Here is an 18,944-nt window from a genome sequence, read left to right on the forward strand (position 1 = left end):
AGAGGCACAACATGAGCCCATGAGGGCTCTGGACAGAGAAACTGTTTTGATTGGAAGAAGGTTCAGAACAGGAAGATAATGATTTAAGATGATCAGCAAGTTGAATAATAGTGATGTAATGGAAATATTGTTTTTACACAGTGGGGGTTAGGATTTGGAGTCAACTGCATGAAGGTTTGGTTAAGGCTGTTTAACTGCGCCTTTTAAAAGCAAAGTGTGTCCTTAGTTAAAGTGGAGAGATTTGCAAGGTCACAGGGAGAAGGAGTGGGACTGGGTCAGTTGTTGTTGCAGGGAATGACTTTGCACACTAACTGAAAATATAGCATTCTGCTTTTACTGTGACCTTTATTATTCCATTTTAAATATTATGCACTATTTCCCTGTGAACAGAGTTGCTTTCATTTAGAGGTGTGATACCAAGTGGAATGCAAGAAATTGAAATGTGACTTGATCACTTTGGTGCCATCTAGTGATGTAAAGCATAATACATTTGTAAAAGTTTGAGAGCAATAAAAAAGTGGAAAATTAAGTACAGAAATTCTGAGTAATGGCATAAATGCTGAAAGATTGTGATTGTGTATTTAAATTAACTTTAGGTTGACATAGTATTGTGTTATCACATGATTACATGTTTGTAGCATCACAACAAGCTATGTATGATATTGTGGATGTTGTCAGGCGTGGGGTTAGCCTAGGTAACCCCTGAGAGCATAGCTGCCCTTTCATTGGTATCTCTGAAATCTGTCTTAGTGACACAAATTACTTATTCACTTGGTCTCTGTTGGGCATTTGCTGCATCTTAAACATTACATTGAAGGAGTGTTGCTTCTGATCATGTTCAAACAAACAAAAAAAAAGACGCACACTTGGGGTGGGGGGGCAAGAGAGAATCAACAACTGTGTTTGTCACAGGAAGTACAGAATGCTTTATTATTGTGGTGCTGTTTCTGTTTCATTAAAAATAAATGCATGGTGGGGTGTGGGGGTTGATGTGTGGATTAGTGCTTACTTATCTGTTGTTGCTTGTTGTAACAACTCAGTTGTGTATTTAATAGCTTTCATGTGTTGTTATGATGATTAATGAACCACCAGTTGTTTGGATTGCATTTCTAGGTCGACCTGAATCTGAATTCCCAAGTGTCGCTATCTAAAGTACAGTGCAGCGTTTTATTACAATAATTTCACTGCCTCACGGTAGAATGAGTTCCACCTTCCTATTTTAATTACGAGTTAATTAATTGGTTATGTGTTGCGCAAATCTTTGACAGAAACTTCAAAATACCCAATGCTGGTTGTTATACTGTTAGCCATCAACCTTATTATCTCTGTTATCATCAACACTTCGGTTTAACTCCACTTCTGACAAGTTATGCCTGCTGAAAAGCTTTCAAAAATGGACCCTTTTAATTAAATGTTTAAAAGCATCCTATATCGTGTAAAAGGAGAATTTGGGAGTGAGATAGCATAAGCCTGGCCTGTTTCAAGACTTGCCTTTTCTGGAGGTGCGTCATAATATGTCAGAATAGATCGATATAAAAATATCTATAAATCAGTCTGCATTTACACGTACTTGAAGCTGTCTTCTTGTGATTTATATTACGTGAATCCAGAACTGTAATTCTTTCGATGTGCAGCTTCATTAACAAAGATTAACTTTAAAACAGTATTTTTCAGAAATAACATAATTTCATTAACTCAAGTGACCTCTAAAAATTAACAGTGCAAACCTGTGTGTTCACAGAACATTTTCTATCAGCTGCTGCTCTATCAGATCTGAATAGATAATTCTTGAACACCCATTGCATACTGGGGTTAAATATAGCTCCCTTTCCCTTGGAAATACATTGAAAACTATTTTTCATAAACCTGGTCAATGGCATCAACAGGGTTGAAAGCATCGATTATTTGTATCTCTTGCGTTCAGTGTTCTCAATGTATCAGCTGCTTCCAGTCATTAGCTTTGTTGCCTTCCAGATATTGAGATTTCACCTTTTGTCTCTTGCAGGTCAATAGGATGGTGCATCTCCAGTTTACCTGTTTGATCTTGTATGTTCTTTTTAATGTAATTAATGACAACAGAAAAGGAAAACAATTCACAAGCCACAGTTCACATGACTGAAATAATGCAGGTTCAGATGATTTATGTAGTTCCAAGTATCTTGATTCTGCTCAACAAGCAGTAAACAAACTGAAATGACAACTAAAGTCCAATCAGTCGTCAATGAAATCCAGTCTGTAATCTTGAAATATAATTGATTTTGTTTACTTGATCCAAATTCCCTCTTGTCATTTCGTTAATTTAGAACTGTACTTGTGCTAGTCAAATATCCCAATAAGCTTTCTGGTGTGACTCCAGTATTTCAGCCTGAAAGATGTACTGCTTTAGCACTTTAAGCTCCAGTATCTTGCTTTTGCTGCACTCTTGTGTATTACTTGGCAGAAACTGCCAGGTGTTGCCTGGGTAGCTTGGCACTGCTTGAGCTTACCCCTTCAATAAACACCTTTCATGGTTTACCCTGTGTGGTGCCAGTTCCTATGTGCTGTGCACGATCTTGGCCAACAGTTGTCTTCGCTTGTTGACTGCTGTCTCACTGAAGCAGATGTATTCTGGTGGGAAGGGCACTGTTCATTGAGTTAGGGTGCTAGTTTTGTGGAGCATTGCACTCCATGCACGAATAAGCAGAACACAAAGCTAGTCTGGATCTAGTATTCTACAACTTTGAGTCTTTGAGATTGCCCCATGAGTACCACTGAGAGGAGTGCACTGCCTGTGTGCCTTTTCACAGACCCCTTTGGCTGGGTTGCAAGTGATTACAGAGTGAAACCATTTATAGTCCTGCTTAGTTTGCACAGCGTGTACTCTTGGACAGTTATACTGCGTGGATTTTAGCAGGTGGTGTAGCACAGCCTCACACACCTCGGTTGGTTTAGCTCCAAGCAAAGTAGTCTTTTTCCCAGACGTAGCCTGGATGACTGGCTTCGGGTGGGTAGAAATCTCTGATGAAATGTAATGTAAGCAACATCTGCCACAGCTGCTGAGACTGACATAGCACATGATGGGCTTCCTTTGCCAGATTTGACCTCATTTTTAAGTAGGTTATACATAAGTTCCTCATTTAGATCAAGTGATGCAGTTGGTAAAATGTTCATTTCAGAATGAGTCCATTTCTGCTGTCAGGTACATTATCTTGCTGCAAATATTTGTATGCAATCACTGGCTGACAATCAGGGAGGAGATCCTTGGCGGACTTCCCTCCAATAGTTCCAGGGCATGGAGGCTAATTGCAGCATTACCACTACCATTTTCCAGAGATCTGTATGGATTGGGATCAAAGCTTTATCCTTGGTACTGACCAGATATGTTTGCCAAGTTTTGGGTGCAGTTCTGATTTTAGACTGTGAATTATCAAGATTGGTATTAAGGACAACCATGTGTGCATCACGATGCAAAATGTGACAGTACTTTCAATTCATATCAGATAATTAAAATGATGCATAAATCAGGGTGACTTTCAGTGGCAGCAACTCATTCTGTTGGTAAGTTGAGTTTTTACACGTGAGGCTGAACGTGACTGAAGTGGATTTGATATTTCCATCCACAGCTTATTGTCTACAAACAATCAGTGAAGACAATGCCGAGCTTTTGCCATCTTTAATTCCCTCAGCGCTCCAAGTGTTGGAAATGGTGCTTCTGTCCTCAGAAGATAATATGGAGCATATGCTGTTGAGGACACTCGCAGCAGGTAAAGTGTGCAAAGGAAAAGCAAATTGAAATTCTCCTAAGGTCACCTATCCAAGATGAGGAAGCATTCATTCAGTTTACTTGATTATCAGATGTGATTTCTGGGTATCGATGAAGCTGCTAAAAGCCTAGCGATAAATACTTTTAAAAATATTACAGGTCAAAGTAAGTCAGTGTAGAACTTGAAAAAGGGCTTTTCTCTAAATGGCTGCAACACACTAAGAACGTGGGGAGATGTATGGCTGCTTCAGTTCTTTCTTCAGGAGTCAGTTTAGATCCTAGTTTTAGCATTAATTTTGAAAAGCTTTCAGTAAGGCATCGCTTTCAATTAAAATTTATCAAATTTTTTAGCCAAACAGAAACAAACAAATAACAACAAGTAATATATTATTAATCTGTTGTTAAATTATGTAAAAGTTGGAAAAATCCAAATCACATGCCTTGTTTAATATCAGAAAACTGTGGAAGTGTTTTTTCTAAAGTTTGGGTTCATTGCATCTGGGTAATTCTGGTTTTTTTGTCATTGCAGAATAGTGTGAAGTGCATGAGAAATTTGCACAATTCATTATCTGCATTTGTATGTTTCACTTCACTGATGTTACTATGGCCTACAAATGGTAAATTGTTAATAATCAAAGCAAACAGGGTGTAATAGAATACATTACATTGCTATCGGCAATGTAATTGTTATGCTACATCAGTTGTGAATAGTGAGGGACAATGGTGTCTAGTGGTTTGAGAAGTTTCTAATCTGCAGTCACTGGAGTACTTAAGTTTAACGTGCATATTTATGATTGTAAATGACACTTGCCTTTAGGTACTGTGTGGAATGTGAAGAGTGTTGTACCCATCAGCAGTCAGGCAAACACAATAAATGCTGTTATAAGGATTCTGTCAGAAACTTTGGAGAAGAACACCAACCAGATCATTCTGAATCTTGGGGAGGCTGCTCATGCAATGCCTAAGGTTGAGGCAGAAATTGAAATGGAGGAGGAAATGATTGATGCAGGTGATGCTGTTTCCAACCTAAAGGATGGGATGCAGAAAACTGCACATCAAGGAAAAACAGAGAACATGATAAATGATGACATTTCTGACCTTCTGCCAGTAAGTATATAATGATGATCCTAAAATGCTTTAAGCTACATTCTATTGCATCTTAAATGTTTTCACTAATATTCACTTTTGGGTGTTTTAGCTTGTTCTTTGTTTACTAATTGTTGAAATATTGAAATCCTGGAACATATTGAGGTTATTTAGAATTTGTTTTACAAATGAGTGGAATATCTAATGCAGCAGGTTATGGAACAATGAGTCGCTTAAATTAATACAAACAAACAAATTAGGAGCAAGACCAATCTGCTCTGCTGTTCTGTAAGATCAAGACTAATCTGATTGTGGCCTGCACTCTCCTGTCTACTCCTTTACTCATTGACTACCTTTCTGGTCAAGAATCAATTGAACTTGGTCTTTTAAATATTCAACGACCTTGCCTCTCCAGCTCTCTGAGAAAGAGAATTTTGTACACCCATGTTATATGTGCAGCCAGATGTGATGTTACCAACTCAGTGTACAGTTGTAGCAAAATATTTTCAATCTTTTAACCCACCATTAATCTGATCAGAATTGCAGACTTATTCTTTCAACTTGGTAATGTTTTTCACTTCCTTAGTTTCCTGCAAATGGTGCATCCCTGCAAATGGTGCATCCCAGCACCTATCCTTTTCACTAGAAAATAGATTTGAGCATTAGTTTGTTTGTTTTATGAAATATCTCTTTCAGTGTCAACACCTGTAGCTACACTGACCAACTCCTAAGTCTAATAGAGTCATAGAGATGTACAGCATGGAAACAGACCCTTCGGTCCAACCCATCCATGACGACCAGGTATCCCAACCCAATCTAGTCCCACCTGCCAGCACCCGGCCCATATCCCTCCAAACCCTTCCTATTCATATACCCATCCAAATGCCTCTTAAATGTTGCAATTGTACCAGCCTCCACCACTTCCTCTGGCAGCTCATTCCATACACGTACCACCCTTTGCGTGAAATATCGCAGATTGTTTTAGAAAGTCCTGTCCTCATATCTTTATTGCCTTCATTTAAGTTCAAAACACTAATCTTAGATTTATTCTTTGCTTCCTCAAACTAGATTCAAATCAGACTTATCCTTTATCTTGCTGCGAAGAAGACGAACACTTTGAGACTTGCAATTACACACACACTGCTGTAGAGTTGGCCATTTAAAATTTCTCCAATGCTAAAATTATTAATGTAGAATTAAATAATCATCATTCTTGTTAGTTTTAAATAGATGCATTTTATACTATAATTGCATGCCTCTGCTAACTCCTTCAGCAGTATTTTCCATCAGCAACAGCAGTGTGGTAGGTTTGAACATGGTCATTGATGCTACTCTGTTAACAGACAAAAAGCAAAATGATAATTCCTTATTGTAACTTCCTTTTTTGTCTTCTCTCTCTTCACTTATCTGTTGCAAGCTGAGGCTGGAGGGTCTGAGATATAGGAAGAATAGGCTGGGGCTGTTTTCTCTGGAGCGTCAAAGGACGAGGGGATTTATAAAATCATGAGGGGCATGGATAGGATAAATAGACAAAGTCTTTTCCCTGGGGTGGGGGAGTCCAGAACTAGAGGGCATAGGTTTAGTTTGAGAGGGGAAGGATATAAAAGGGACATAAGGGGCAACTTTTTCATGCAGAGGGTGGTGCGTGTATGGAATGAGCTGCCGGGGAGATGGTGGAGGCTGGTACGATTACAACATTTAAAAGGTATCTGTTTGTGTAAAAGAATAGGGAGAGTTTGGAGGGATATGGGCCGGGTGCTGGCAAGTGAGACTTGATTAGCTTGGGATATCTGGTTGCCACGGACGAGTTGGACCGAAGGGTCTGTTTCTGTGCTGTAAATCTCTACGACTCGGTGACTTTAATTTGGTCAGACATTAAGAACATAGAACATAGAACAATACAGCACAGAACAGGCCCTTCGGCCCACGATGTTGTGCCGAACATTTGTCCTAGCTTAAGCACCCATCCATGTACCTATCCAATTGCCGCTGAAAGGTCACCAAAGATTCTGACTCTACCACTCCCACAGGCAGCGCATTCCATGCCCCCACCACTCTCTGGGTAAAGAACCCACCCCTGACATCTCCCCTACACCTTCCACCCTTCACCTTAAATTTATGTCCCCTTGTACCACTCTGTTGCACCCGGGGAAAAAGTTTCTGACTGTCTACTTTATCTATTCCTCTGATCATCTTATAAACCTCTATCAAGTCACCCCTCATCCTTCGCCGTTCCAACGAGAAAAGACCTAACACTCTCAACCTATCCTCGTATGACCTATTCTCCATTCCAGGCAACATCCTGGTAAATCTTCTCTGCACCCTCTCCAAAGCTTCCACATCTTTCCTAAAGTGAGGCGACCAGAACTGCACACCAAATGTGGCCTAACCAAAGTCCTGTACAGTTGCAACATCACTTCACGACTCTTGAATTCAATCCCTCTAATAATGAACGCTAATACACCATAGGCCTTCTTACAAGCTCTATCTGAGTGGCAACTTTCAAAGATCTTTGAACATAGACCCCAAGATCCCTCTGTTCCTCCACCTTACTATGAACCCTACCGTTAACCCTGTATTCCGCATTCTTACTTGTCTTTCCAAAATGGACAACCTCACACTTGGCAAGGTTGAACTCCATCTGCCACTCCTCAGCCCAGCTCTGCATCATATCTAAGTCCCTTTGCAGCCGACAACAGCCCTCCTCACTATCCACAACTCCACCAATCTTCGTATCATCTGCAAATTTACTGACCCACCCTTCGACTCCCTCATCCAAGTCATTAATAAAAATTACAAACAGCAGAGGACCCAGAACTGATCCCTGCGGAACTCCACATGTAACTGGGCTCCAGGCTGAATATTTGCCATCTACCACCACTCTCTGACTTCGACCGGTTAGCCAGTTTTCTATCCAATTGGCCAAATTTCCCTCTATCCCATGCCTCCTGGCTTTCCGCATAAGCCTACCATGGGGAACCTTATCAAATGCCTTACTAAAATCCATGTATACTACATCCACTGCTCTACCCTCATCCACATGCTTGGTCACCTCCTCAAAGAATTCAATAAGACTTGTAAGGCAAGACCTACCCTTCACAAATCCATGCTGGCTGTCCCTAATCAAGCAGTGTCTTTCCAGATACTCATAAATCCTATCCCTCAGTACCCTTTCCATTACTTTGCCTACCACCGAAGTAAGACTAACTGGCCTGTAATTCCAGGGGTTATCCCTATTCCCTTTTTTGAACAGGGGCACAACATTCGCCACTCTCCAGTCCCCTGGTGCCACCCCCGTTGACAGTGAAGACGAAAAGATCATTGCCAACGGTACTGCAATTTCCTCTCTTGCTTCCCACATAATCCTAGGATATATGTTGTGGTTCTGTTCGCCGAGCTGGAAATTTTTGTTGCAAACGTTTCGTCCCCTGGCTAGGCGACATCATCAGTGCTTGGGAGCCTCCTGCGAAGCGCTTCTTTGATGTTTCCTCCGGTGTTTATAGTGGTCTGTCCCTGCCGCTTCCGGTTGTCAGTTTCAGCTGTCCGCTGTAGTGGTTGGTATATTGGGTCCAGGTCGATGTGTTTGTTGATGGAGTTTGTGGATGAATGCCATGCCTCTAGGAATTCCCTGGCTGTTCTCTGTCTGGCTTGCCCTATGATAGTAGTGTTGTCCCAGTCAAATTCATGTTGCTTGTTGTCTGCGTGTGTGGCTACTAAGGATAGCTGGTCGTGTCGTTTCGTGGCTAGTTGATGTTCATGTATGCGGATTGTTAGCTGTCTTCCTGTTTGTCCTATATAGTGTTTTGTGCAGTCCTTGCATGGTATTTTGTACACTACATTAGTTTTGCTCATGTTGGGTATCGGGTCCTTCGTTCTGGTGAGTTGTTGTCTGAGCGTGGCTGTTGGTTTGTGTGCCGTTATGAGTCCTAGGGGTCGCAGTAGTTTGGCTGTCAGTTCTGAGATGCTCCTGATGTATGGTAGTGTGGCTAGTCCTTTTGGTTGTGGTATGTCCTCGTTCTGTGGTCTTTCTCTTGGGCATCTGTTGATGAAGTTGCGCGGGTATCCGTTTTTGGCGAATACCTTGTATAGGTGTTCCTCTTCTTCTTTTTGCAGTTCTGGTGTACTGCAGTGTGTTGTGGCCCTTTTGAATAGTGTCCTGATGCAGCTTCGTTTGTTTGTGTTGGGGTGGTTACTTTCATAGTTTAGGACTTGGTCTGTGTGTGTGGCTTTCCTGTATACCCTTGTAGTGAATTCTCCGTTCGGTGTTCTCTGTACCATCACGTCTAGGAATGGGAGTTGGCTATCCTTTTCTTCTCTCGTGAATCGGATTCCTGTGAGTGTGGCGTTGATGATCCGGTGTGTTTTTTCTATTTCCGTGATTTTAATGATTACAAATGTGTCATCGACATATCTGACCCAGAGTTTGGGTTGAATTTGTAGTAGGACTGTTTGTTCTAACCTTTGCATAACTGCCTCTGCTATGAGTCCCGAGATTGGTGATCCCATGGGTGTTCCGTTGATTTGTTCGTATATCTGGTTGTTGAATGTGAAGTGTGTTGTGAGGCACAAGTCCAGTAGTTTAAGTATGCCGTCTTTGTTGATAGGTTCAGGGTCCTGTTTTCTGTTCTGTATGTCCAGTAGGTTGGCTATTGTTTCTCTGGCTAAGGTTTTGTCAATCGAAGTGAACAGTGCCCTCACGTCGAATGATATCATGGTTTCTTCTTTGTCTATGTGTATGTTTCTGATGATGTCCAAGAATTCCTGTGTTGATTGTATGCAGTCCTTGCATGTATAGATTTTTCATGCCCTCTCTTAGCTCTTTCTTCAGGTTCCTTCTGGCTATCCTGTATCCCTCCACTGCTCTGTCTGAACCCTGTTTCCTCAACCTTATGTAAGCCTCCTTCTTCCTCTTTACAAGACATTCAACATCCCTCGTCAACCAAGGTTCCCTCACACGACCATTTCTTTCCTGCCTGACAGGTACATACATATCAAGGACACGTCGTATCTGTTCCTTGAAAAAGTTCCACATTTCCACGACATCCTTCCCTGACAGCCTATGCTCCCAACTTCTGCTCCTCAGATCCTGTCTTGCCCTTCCCCCAATTGTAAAACCTACCCTGTTGCACGCACTTATCTCTCTCCATAACCAAGGTGAAAGTCACAGAATTGTGGTCACCATCACCAAAATGTTCACCCACAAACAAGCCCATCACTTGTCCCGGTTCATTACCGAGTACCAAATCCAATATGGCCTCCCCTCTGGTCGGACAATCTACATACTGAGTTCGAAAAGCTTCCTGGACACACTGCGCAAACACCGCCCCATCCAATCTACTTGATCTAAAGAGCTTCCAATCAATATTTGGGAAGTTGAAATCGCCCATGACTACTACCCTGTGGCTTCTGCACCTTTCCAAAATCTGTTTCCCAATCTGTCTCTCCACATCTCTGCTGCTATTGGGGGGCCTATAGTAAACACCCAACAAGGTGACTGCACCTTTCCTATTTCTGACTTCAGCCCATACTACCTCCAAAGGCAGATCCCCCTTGAACTGCCTTTCTGCAGCCGTTATACCATTTCTAATTAGCAACACCACCCCCCCTCCTTTTTTACCACCTTCCCTAATCTTACTGAAACATCTGTAACCAGGAACCTCCAACAACTATTCCTGTCCCTCTTCTATCCACGTTTCCGTGATGGCCACAACATCGTAGTCCCAGGTACTGATCCACGCCTTAAGTTCACCCACCTTATTTCTGATACTCCTTGCGTTGAAGTATACGCACTTGAACCCATCTCTGTGTCTGCAAGTATTCCCTGTCAGTGCTACCTTCTTCACAGCCTCCCTACATTCTTGGACATCCTGCCAAACAGCTAGCCTACTTGCTGGACTACAAGTCCGGATCCCATCCCCCTGCCAAATTAGTTTAAACCCCCCCACATCATTAACTCATCACACAAAGCCTATTTCATCCTCCAGTTGCCACAAGTCATAGTTTCTCAGTAACCTGTTCAATTTTTTTTTGAAAAGTGGTGTAAAGTGGTTAATGTTGAGATAGATAGGGAACTGATACTAATTTTATTGCCTTAACTGGACAGAAGTTATCAGAAGGAGGAGCAAGTGAGGACTGCAGATGCTGGAGAGCCAGCGTTCCAAAGGTGTGCTGCTGGAAAAGCACAGTAGGGCAGGCAACATCCAAAAAGCAGGAGAGTCAACATTTCAAGGATAAGCCCTCCGTCAGGAATGAAAGTGTGTTAAAGGCAATAGTTGACTTCTGATGACTCCAACATCTGCCTACTTAAGGAATTAACACTCGTTTACGAGATATTAGATTAAATTCCCTACAGTGTGGAACCAGGCCCTTCGGCCCAACCAGTCCACACCGACGAGTAACCCACCCAGCTCCATTTCCCTCTGACTAGTGCACCTAGCACTATGGGCAATTTAGCATGGCCAGTTCTCCTGACCAGCACATCTTTGGATTGTGGGAGGAAACTGGAGCAAACCCATGCAGACACGGGGAAAATGTGCAAACTCCACACAGACAGTCACCCCAGGCTGGAATCAAACCTGGGACCCTGGTGCTGTGAGGCATTAGTGCTAACCACTGCCGCTGGGTGATGGCGGGGTGGATCTATCACAAGATATTCTAGGTCATTTGTTTTTCCCACATAAAGCAGTTATGAATGTTTTTAATCAATTTTGTACAATATGAAATTTACACATATATATTGCTTACCAAGTCATAAAGAATATCTGTATGCAATTCAGTTGACAGAATATGTTCTGTTGTAATTACTGATGCATTGGGGAGTGAATTGGCTTCAGATCATCGCAAGACCAAGCTCATTTGTCTTGAGATTCACTCAACTGCAATGCCTTTATTTTCAGGCTGAGAAACTACAGGTCAGGGTGACTTTAAGTTACTTTACTGGAGATAGTGACTTGCCTGGTAATGTTCACTTTGAAACAACGGATTTCGGTTTGTCATTGACACTTGGTTAAAAATATTACATGTGCTGCACAAAACTTTGATACTGTCTTCAACCTACTTAATATTGTACCATTGCAAAGTGTGCAATTTCATTTGGTTTTCAGCAGAAAATCTTGAAGTGTTTGTAACATTTTAAACTATTATTTGTATATAGGCCCAGAGTGAGGAGCTGAAGCATGCCACTGTTCTGCTGGCTGCTCAACAGACTGCCTTGGAGATCATTGTTAATATGTGTTGTTCAGAAGGTATGAACTGAAATCTCACTATTTCTGAAGATGTTTTCATTTATAATATGCTGCGTGTATGCGGTGACCATCTTGAGTGTACTTCCTCCTGCATAGTTGTTATCTGTGATACGGTAGGTTCAATCACTTAGAGTCATAGACAACCACAGGGTAGCTGTCATTAAGGAGAACACTTCAAATGAGTTGATTGGTTGAATCAAAGGGCATTGGGAGAGATAGAAAGGATACGGGTTTGAGACATTGGTCAACCCCTCTCCCAAACATCATAAGAACTCACCTCGGCAGGATACTTGTGAGGTGTTGATGCTGCACTGTTTTGAAAGGATTGCAGAGTATCCCTGGAGAGGCTGTGGGCTCCAGGACAGTAGTACAAGAGGGGGGGAAGACAAGACTGTAAAGATGAGAAAGTAGCTTAGAGAAGGAAGGAAACCGAGTTGTTCAGATATGGTTTACCAGTCAAAAGTACAGGCCATGTACAGGGAGATTTTAGACTACAAGGACATGGGAAGAAGGATTCCTCACATCGAACTTTGAGAAGAGTTAGTAACCATGCTACATTATCCCAGGGAGGGACTTTTTTTTAATATTGCCGATGCTGCATTTCAATACTTTGAGTAGTTGCAGTCAAGAAAATACATTGCGTTGATCATTTCATTTTTAGAAATGTGAGCCAGTTTTGAATGTTTTATCAATTATTTGCTTAAATTAAAGAGAAAATGCTGTTAAGTAGTGCATTACATTATTTACAAAATATTGTAAATTATCTTGCTTGGTTCGTCTTTGTTTGAACTGAGGGTGGATATTCAACAAATGTGAACTTGTGTTAGCCAGAGTGCTTTGGTTAGTTACTGCTCATTTTTTATTCTGAAATAATACTACACCCTGGTGGACAGATTGTTGTTAGCATTCAGAAGCTCAAATCTTTTTTGTTACGTTAATAAGAAAGGTTGAATATTTATTGTTTAAAGTAGATTCTTCAAATCATTTCATTTTCCTTAAAGTTCTAAATTTACTTATGTCTTGTTTCTTTTGGCAGAAATTAATGTCACTTTCATGGATGCAAAATTCAAATGCCTTCCTGTTTGTTACATGCCTATTTTCAGAGTTAGCATTGCAATGTTACAAACTTGAAAGAGGTCAAGACTGTATGAACAATCGAAAAGCAAAAAAGACCATTTCACCCACTTTAAGAGATAAGATTAAAGAAAAACTGCTCCTTGAATGGAGAGAATAAATTGTTGACTGGAATTTTATTCATGATTTGTACATAATCCAGGAGGCACATTAATGTTCCAATATCATCTTTCTCTTTCCATTTTGGAACACTCATTTTTCCTTCCCATGTATCATACAGAATGGATATTGTACATTATGACCATCATAGAGTGTTATAGTAGTTGTGTTTTTTTGTTGCTTGTCAGCTATTTTTCAATAGAGAGACAATCATGGGATGGTTTACATTAATTGTCTTTGAATATTAAACTAAAATTTAAGATATTGTTCATTTTCCTTTTAAATCAGTTGCATAAAATATCTTCAGATGATAGCTTTTTTGATATTTCCCTCATACCTAACAGTTATGAATGTTTTTTTTCTTTTGAATGAGCTGATAGAATCCATTTTGCTTCAATCTTGAATTTTTATATATTTGAGCTTGTACAGAAGCCTTTCATGAGCTGTTTAGCCATGTGTTTTCTGGAAGCTTGGGTGCACTGTGTTTTAAGACTTATCAGGGTACAGTCAATACATTACTCTTGGTTTTAAAAAGCCAATGAAATCCATCAGGCAAAACCATTCCTTTTGAAGCCATTACAGCACAGATGCAGGCCCCCCCACCCCAACTGCTGCCTGCACTCCATGTGAGTTTTCCCTCACTCTTTCTGCCTAATTCTATCATCCAATCTTTTCCTCGCTGTGCACTTATTTAACTTCCTCAAATGCATCTATGCTAGTCAACTCAATTACTTCACTTGGTAACAAGTTTCACGTACTTACCATTCTTTGGTTAACTTTTTGCCTGTGATGTCTATTAGATTTATCTTTTATTGATGGCAACTAGTTTTAGCCTTCATTTTGACATCTGCCGATTACCTGGAGTTGGTATACTGGGCATAATGTCAAAGTTTGCAGATGACACAAATCTCAGGAATGTAATTAACAATTAAGGAGACAGTAATGGAGATTAGGGCATAGGTTAGTGAAAAGGACTGACATTTGGCTGGTTAAGTTTATCACTGAGAGGTATGAAATGGTACCTTTTTTTGGGAACAATGAGTTGAGGCAATGTGGACAAAGTTATATATTTTAAAGAGTTATATGAAGGGGAGACCTGGATATGTATGCACAAACCTTGATAGCAGGGCAAGTTGGGAAGCTGTTAAAAGTATTGGTTCCTTTGCTTCATTGATCGATGAATAGGGTACAAGAGCAACAAAGTTAAGTCAAACAGTTCATAAGATACCGATTAGGTCTTAGTTGGAATACTGTGTTCAATTCTGGGTATTGCATGTTAGAAAGAATTTCAGTCTGTAAAGATGTTGCAGAATTTGCTAGAATAGTACCAGAGATGAACGATGTTAGTTGCCAGGAAAGACAGGCAAAGCTGGGATTTTCTCTGTACAGCTGAAAAAAGGTAAGAGCAGATTTGACAGAAGTTTTTAAAAACATAAATGGTTTTGTTGGAACAAAAAAGGAGAAATATATTGCAGTGGCAGAAGAGCCTTTAGCCAGACAACTTTGATTTAAGGTTATTGACAAAACCATGAGCAAACCTCCTTTTGCTACAGCAAGTTATCATGATATGAAAGTGTAATGGAATTTGTTTCCAGCAATAGCAATGAAAATAAAGTTGGATAAATACTTGAATACAAAATGTACAGGCTATATAGGAGGAGCACAGGAATGGGATTAATTAGGTAGTTCTACCAAAGATCCATGATGGGTCAAATGACTTCCTGCTGCATAAAGTTTACAAGATCCTCTTCCCATCTACTTTAGAAAAATCTCTTATACCACTTTAAATACCCGTTTTAGGTCTCTCAAGAAGTTTATAAATTATGTTGTTTTTGGATTTTATCTTTAAATCTTGATATTTTCAAGGAGGGAGTGAAATGGAGGATTTAGGGAATGAATCTGATTAGTTGGGGCCCAGGCAATTGAATGCATGGCCAAGAATGGTGAAGCAATGAAAAATCAGGGTTGTGTAAGATTCCAAAACCAAGATTTTCATCATCCTCAATTTACTACACGCCTTAGCCACTGATTCCTAATCTTTCTTCCCCACCTCCCATCTTCATCTGAACCTGGCTATTTGCAAGCCCTCTATCTTTTCAATCTCTGGCCAAAATTCTGATCCCACAATTCCAATCACAAAATTATGATTACCTCCACCCACTGCAAGATGGTCTGCCTATACCCAATATCAACCCAAATGATGCTGAAACCCTCATCGAGAGATTTATTTATATCGGACTATATAATTTCTCTGTTGGTTGATCTCTCATCCTGTGGCTGTGATTCATCGTAAAAGAGAAGTATTTTGCAAATATCATTTGGGACAGTAACTGCCTCCCTCTCAAATTTCTATTGGATAATTCAGTCATCAGAAGTTCACCTTAAGAAAAGCCCAAATTTGTGAGCTAAAGTAACAATTGTATTTCAGAATATGCCATTGTCATTATTATTTGATCCTATTAATTTATGAATGCCAGTAACTGTTAAGTCTCTGAACCAAATATGTGGATAGATCTTGACATGTTAAGTTGGATACATTTAAGTGAAAGCATTTCAAAATTACCACTAGTTCAATCTGATGTTGCACAAAACACAGTATAGAAATCTGAGGTAATTTCACCAGACTGTAGTCACAAAACTAATTTATTTTGCAGTATATCAGATATAATCAGATGAATGTAATTAAACCATGAATGTAGTAGTCTTCTATAAAGTATCCAACAAATATATGCAAAGCAAAACATTACATGTTCAATAATTACATCCTTGATTGATCTGAGTGTGAATAGTAGAACCAGCGTCTTCTCTGTAAATTTTATGGTAATGACACTTTAATTTCTGTTTATATTCAGATCCTTCAGATGATGAATGGGAGGAAATGTCAAGCAGTGATGAAAGTGATAACTCTATGACTGAAGGGGCTGGGATACTGTTTTCTCCACCCTGTCTATCTGCAGAAGTCCTCTCTGCACTTGTGATCTACCTTATTCCAAAAAAGGTAAAAATACAAACTCTGATTGTAGTTTTAGAATAAACATAATTTTCTTTTTTCAATGCTCTCTAGCAATAAATTAAATGATGTTTGCTGTAGAATGTGTATGCTCTACTTGTTTATCATAATTCTTTTGCATTGCCTGATGCAACGTTTTTTTGTGGCCATTAGAGAAGAGTCTTTGCTTCATATTTGGTACTAAAACTCTCGGTGGAGATCAGATTTCACTTGATGCCATTGTTGAAACAAGTAACAGATAATGCTGAAAGCAGTAGCACTATGAGCATGTCTAACAGCAGCTACATCATGGCCTTTACAAATACTGCTGTTGGTGGCATTTCTAAACCTTGCTCACATCTACAATTTTGTACGTCTTTTATTTTAAAGAAATGGAATTATTTATTGAAGAGAATTATGCCACTTTCTGTTTTTAAAAAAAGAATTGCTTTTGACTGACAATTGACGTAAGTGTATTTTGCTATTTAACTTCCTTTAAACAGCAAAACCTATTCAGGAATTGCATGGTAGATAGATAGCTGACATAGTAATGATGATTCGGAGATGCCGGTGTTGGACTGGGGTGTACAAAGTTAAAAATCACACAACACCAGGTTATAGTCCAACAGGTTTAATTGGAAGCACACTAGCTTTCGGAGCGACGCTCCTTCATCAGGTGATAGTGGAGGACTCGATTGTAACACAGAATTTATAGCAAAAATTTGCAGTGTGATGTAACTGAAATTATACATTGAAGAATTGATTGTCTGTTAAGCCTTTCATCTGTTAGAATACAGTGATGGTTTCACTTCTTTCATGTAATGTTGCTTTCCAAGAGGGTGGAGAAAATATCTCTGTTTGTTCCTGAATCAACAATTTCCAGCCTACGATGCTCCACTCATGTTTTCAGGATTATATCTGAGGGCAAACCTACATGACAGTTTTAAAAAAAAAATCTATTCAGTTTCCAATCATTGAAGAGTCCTGACCTTTTTTTTCCAAAGCAGATTTGACTTTTGAACATTTTGAATGATGTCAGATGTTTGCCATTCAGCTGTGCAAGTTTAGAAGTCAAACTGACCATTTATATCATTCACATTAGGAAAGTATACTTTTCATTTGTTAAAAGACATAAAACTGTCAGAGTTGGGATTAGGGTGCAGTCAACGCACCAATTAGCTATATTTAAAGATAATACGAAGGCACATTGAACACGTTTTACAGAAAACGATTTCAAAAATCTGCTTTTGGTAAGTAGAATCTGTTCTGATAAGAACTGTGCAACTGTTTTTGTCTCATAAGAGGTTGGTTTAGAAAAAGGCAGGTTTCTAAAAATCAAAGCTGGGAAATTGGGAAATTAGGATATGTGTGAAAACCACTGCATGCAACTGCAGTGTGTCAGGAAATCAGCCTTACTGGCGGTAATGAAGCCATCAACAAGGAACATTGATTAGTTTAGCAGTGTAGTGAGGCAGCACCATCTGTCAACCCCAGTCAACTCCATCAGCTATTGCTGATCGATAACATACCTATCTGCAATCATAACAAAAACATTAAACAATTAGGCTTTTATAAACGTTAAAGAATAATGTACTTTAATAAGGATTTCTTTATTGCCTTTATCCTTGCCTTGAGTTTGTGTTGTCAAATTGCCCTTTCCAGAATATGGCAAGTTACTCCACAACAATTATTGTGCATGCTATGTAGCTGGCATGAGTTGATGTGTTTCTCTTCCCTGGGGTGAATCTTCTACCAGTGTAAAAAATCAAACTGTTATCTTGTTAGTGTTTCTCACTTGCTGTGTTAAGTGTGAATCTTCAAAACGTTCACATAGAACATTAGTTAGGATAATGTGGTAAAACTTTTTAAATCACAGCCATGATTCTGAAATTAAATTGCACATACAGATTTGTTAAACATTTGGCCTAATAATGAATTAAGACCTGGAAGTGATGGATTAAAAAGAGATGTCAGTAGATGCTTGAGAGTTGACATAAATGCTTTTTCTTTTTTATAATGCTTGTCTTAACTGATAAATCCTTAGGTTCTGGAGAAGACAGAGTTCCCGGACAGTGGGACTGTAGATGTATGTATGAAATATCCATCTTGGCAACATCTAATTGCAAAGTAAGTAAAAGATCTTGTATGTTACAGTAAATTAACTAAAGGAAGTTTGAAAATTAAGACTTTTTGCTACATTTTTCTGTAGGATGAAACGAATACAGTGCAGAGCCCTGACCTGTCTCCATAACCTTTTATCAGTATTGGATATAGAGGAGCTTGGGGGGCCAGTTGCACTTCAGGGTCTTTCACAGCACCTTGCAAAGCTTGTTTTCTCCCAGTCAGGTAAGTTAATTGGATAATAGTAGATATAGCTAAGCACTTAGTGCTTTCCACTTTTATCTTTTCCATGTTGTTGCTGTAGAATATCAGTTTTATGCAGATGTCCCGTATGGAACTCTGCTTAAGGAAAACAATTAATGTCTTCATATGAGTCAATACAGTCACTGGCTGTCATTAAAACTTCCTGACAGTAACTAACTGGATTCAAAACATTAATTCTGTTTCTCTCTCCACAGATGTTGCTAAACTGCTGAGTTTCTCTCTGACATTCCGTTTTTCTAAAGTGCAACAGTTAGTTATTAGTAAG

At 39.6% G+C, this 18,944-nt stretch overlaps 1 protein-coding gene across 4 annotated transcripts in view; it reads left to right on the forward strand.

Annotated features, from left to right (window-relative positions):
* The window catches only part of heatr3 (HEAT repeat containing 3), a 43,857-nt gene that overhangs the window by 22,113 nt on the left and 2,800 nt on the right, over positions 1–18,944 (forward strand). For all 4 annotated transcript variants that reach the window (XM_087995889.1, XM_043706947.2, XM_043706945.2 and 1 more), the window contains exons 6-11: positions 3,603–3,743; positions 4,560–4,849; positions 11,982–12,072; positions 16,158–16,303; positions 18,339–18,421; positions 18,504–18,640. In XM_087995889.1, coding sequence (XP_087852015.1) covers positions 3,603–3,743; positions 4,560–4,849; positions 11,982–12,072; positions 16,158–16,303; positions 18,339–18,421; positions 18,504–18,640 — 888 coding nt within the window. The remainder of the gene's footprint in view (positions 1–3,602; positions 3,744–4,559; positions 4,850–11,981; positions 12,073–16,157; positions 16,304–18,338; positions 18,422–18,503; positions 18,641–18,944) is intronic.

This window comes from Chiloscyllium plagiosum, unplaced genomic scaffold, assembly GCF_037043375.1.
Source record: "Chiloscyllium plagiosum isolate Xiang-an unplaced genomic scaffold, Cpla_swu_hap1 HiC_scaffold_17, whole genome shotgun sequence".
NCBI lineage: Eukaryota > Metazoa > Chordata > Chondrichthyes > Orectolobiformes > Hemiscylliidae > Chiloscyllium > Chiloscyllium plagiosum.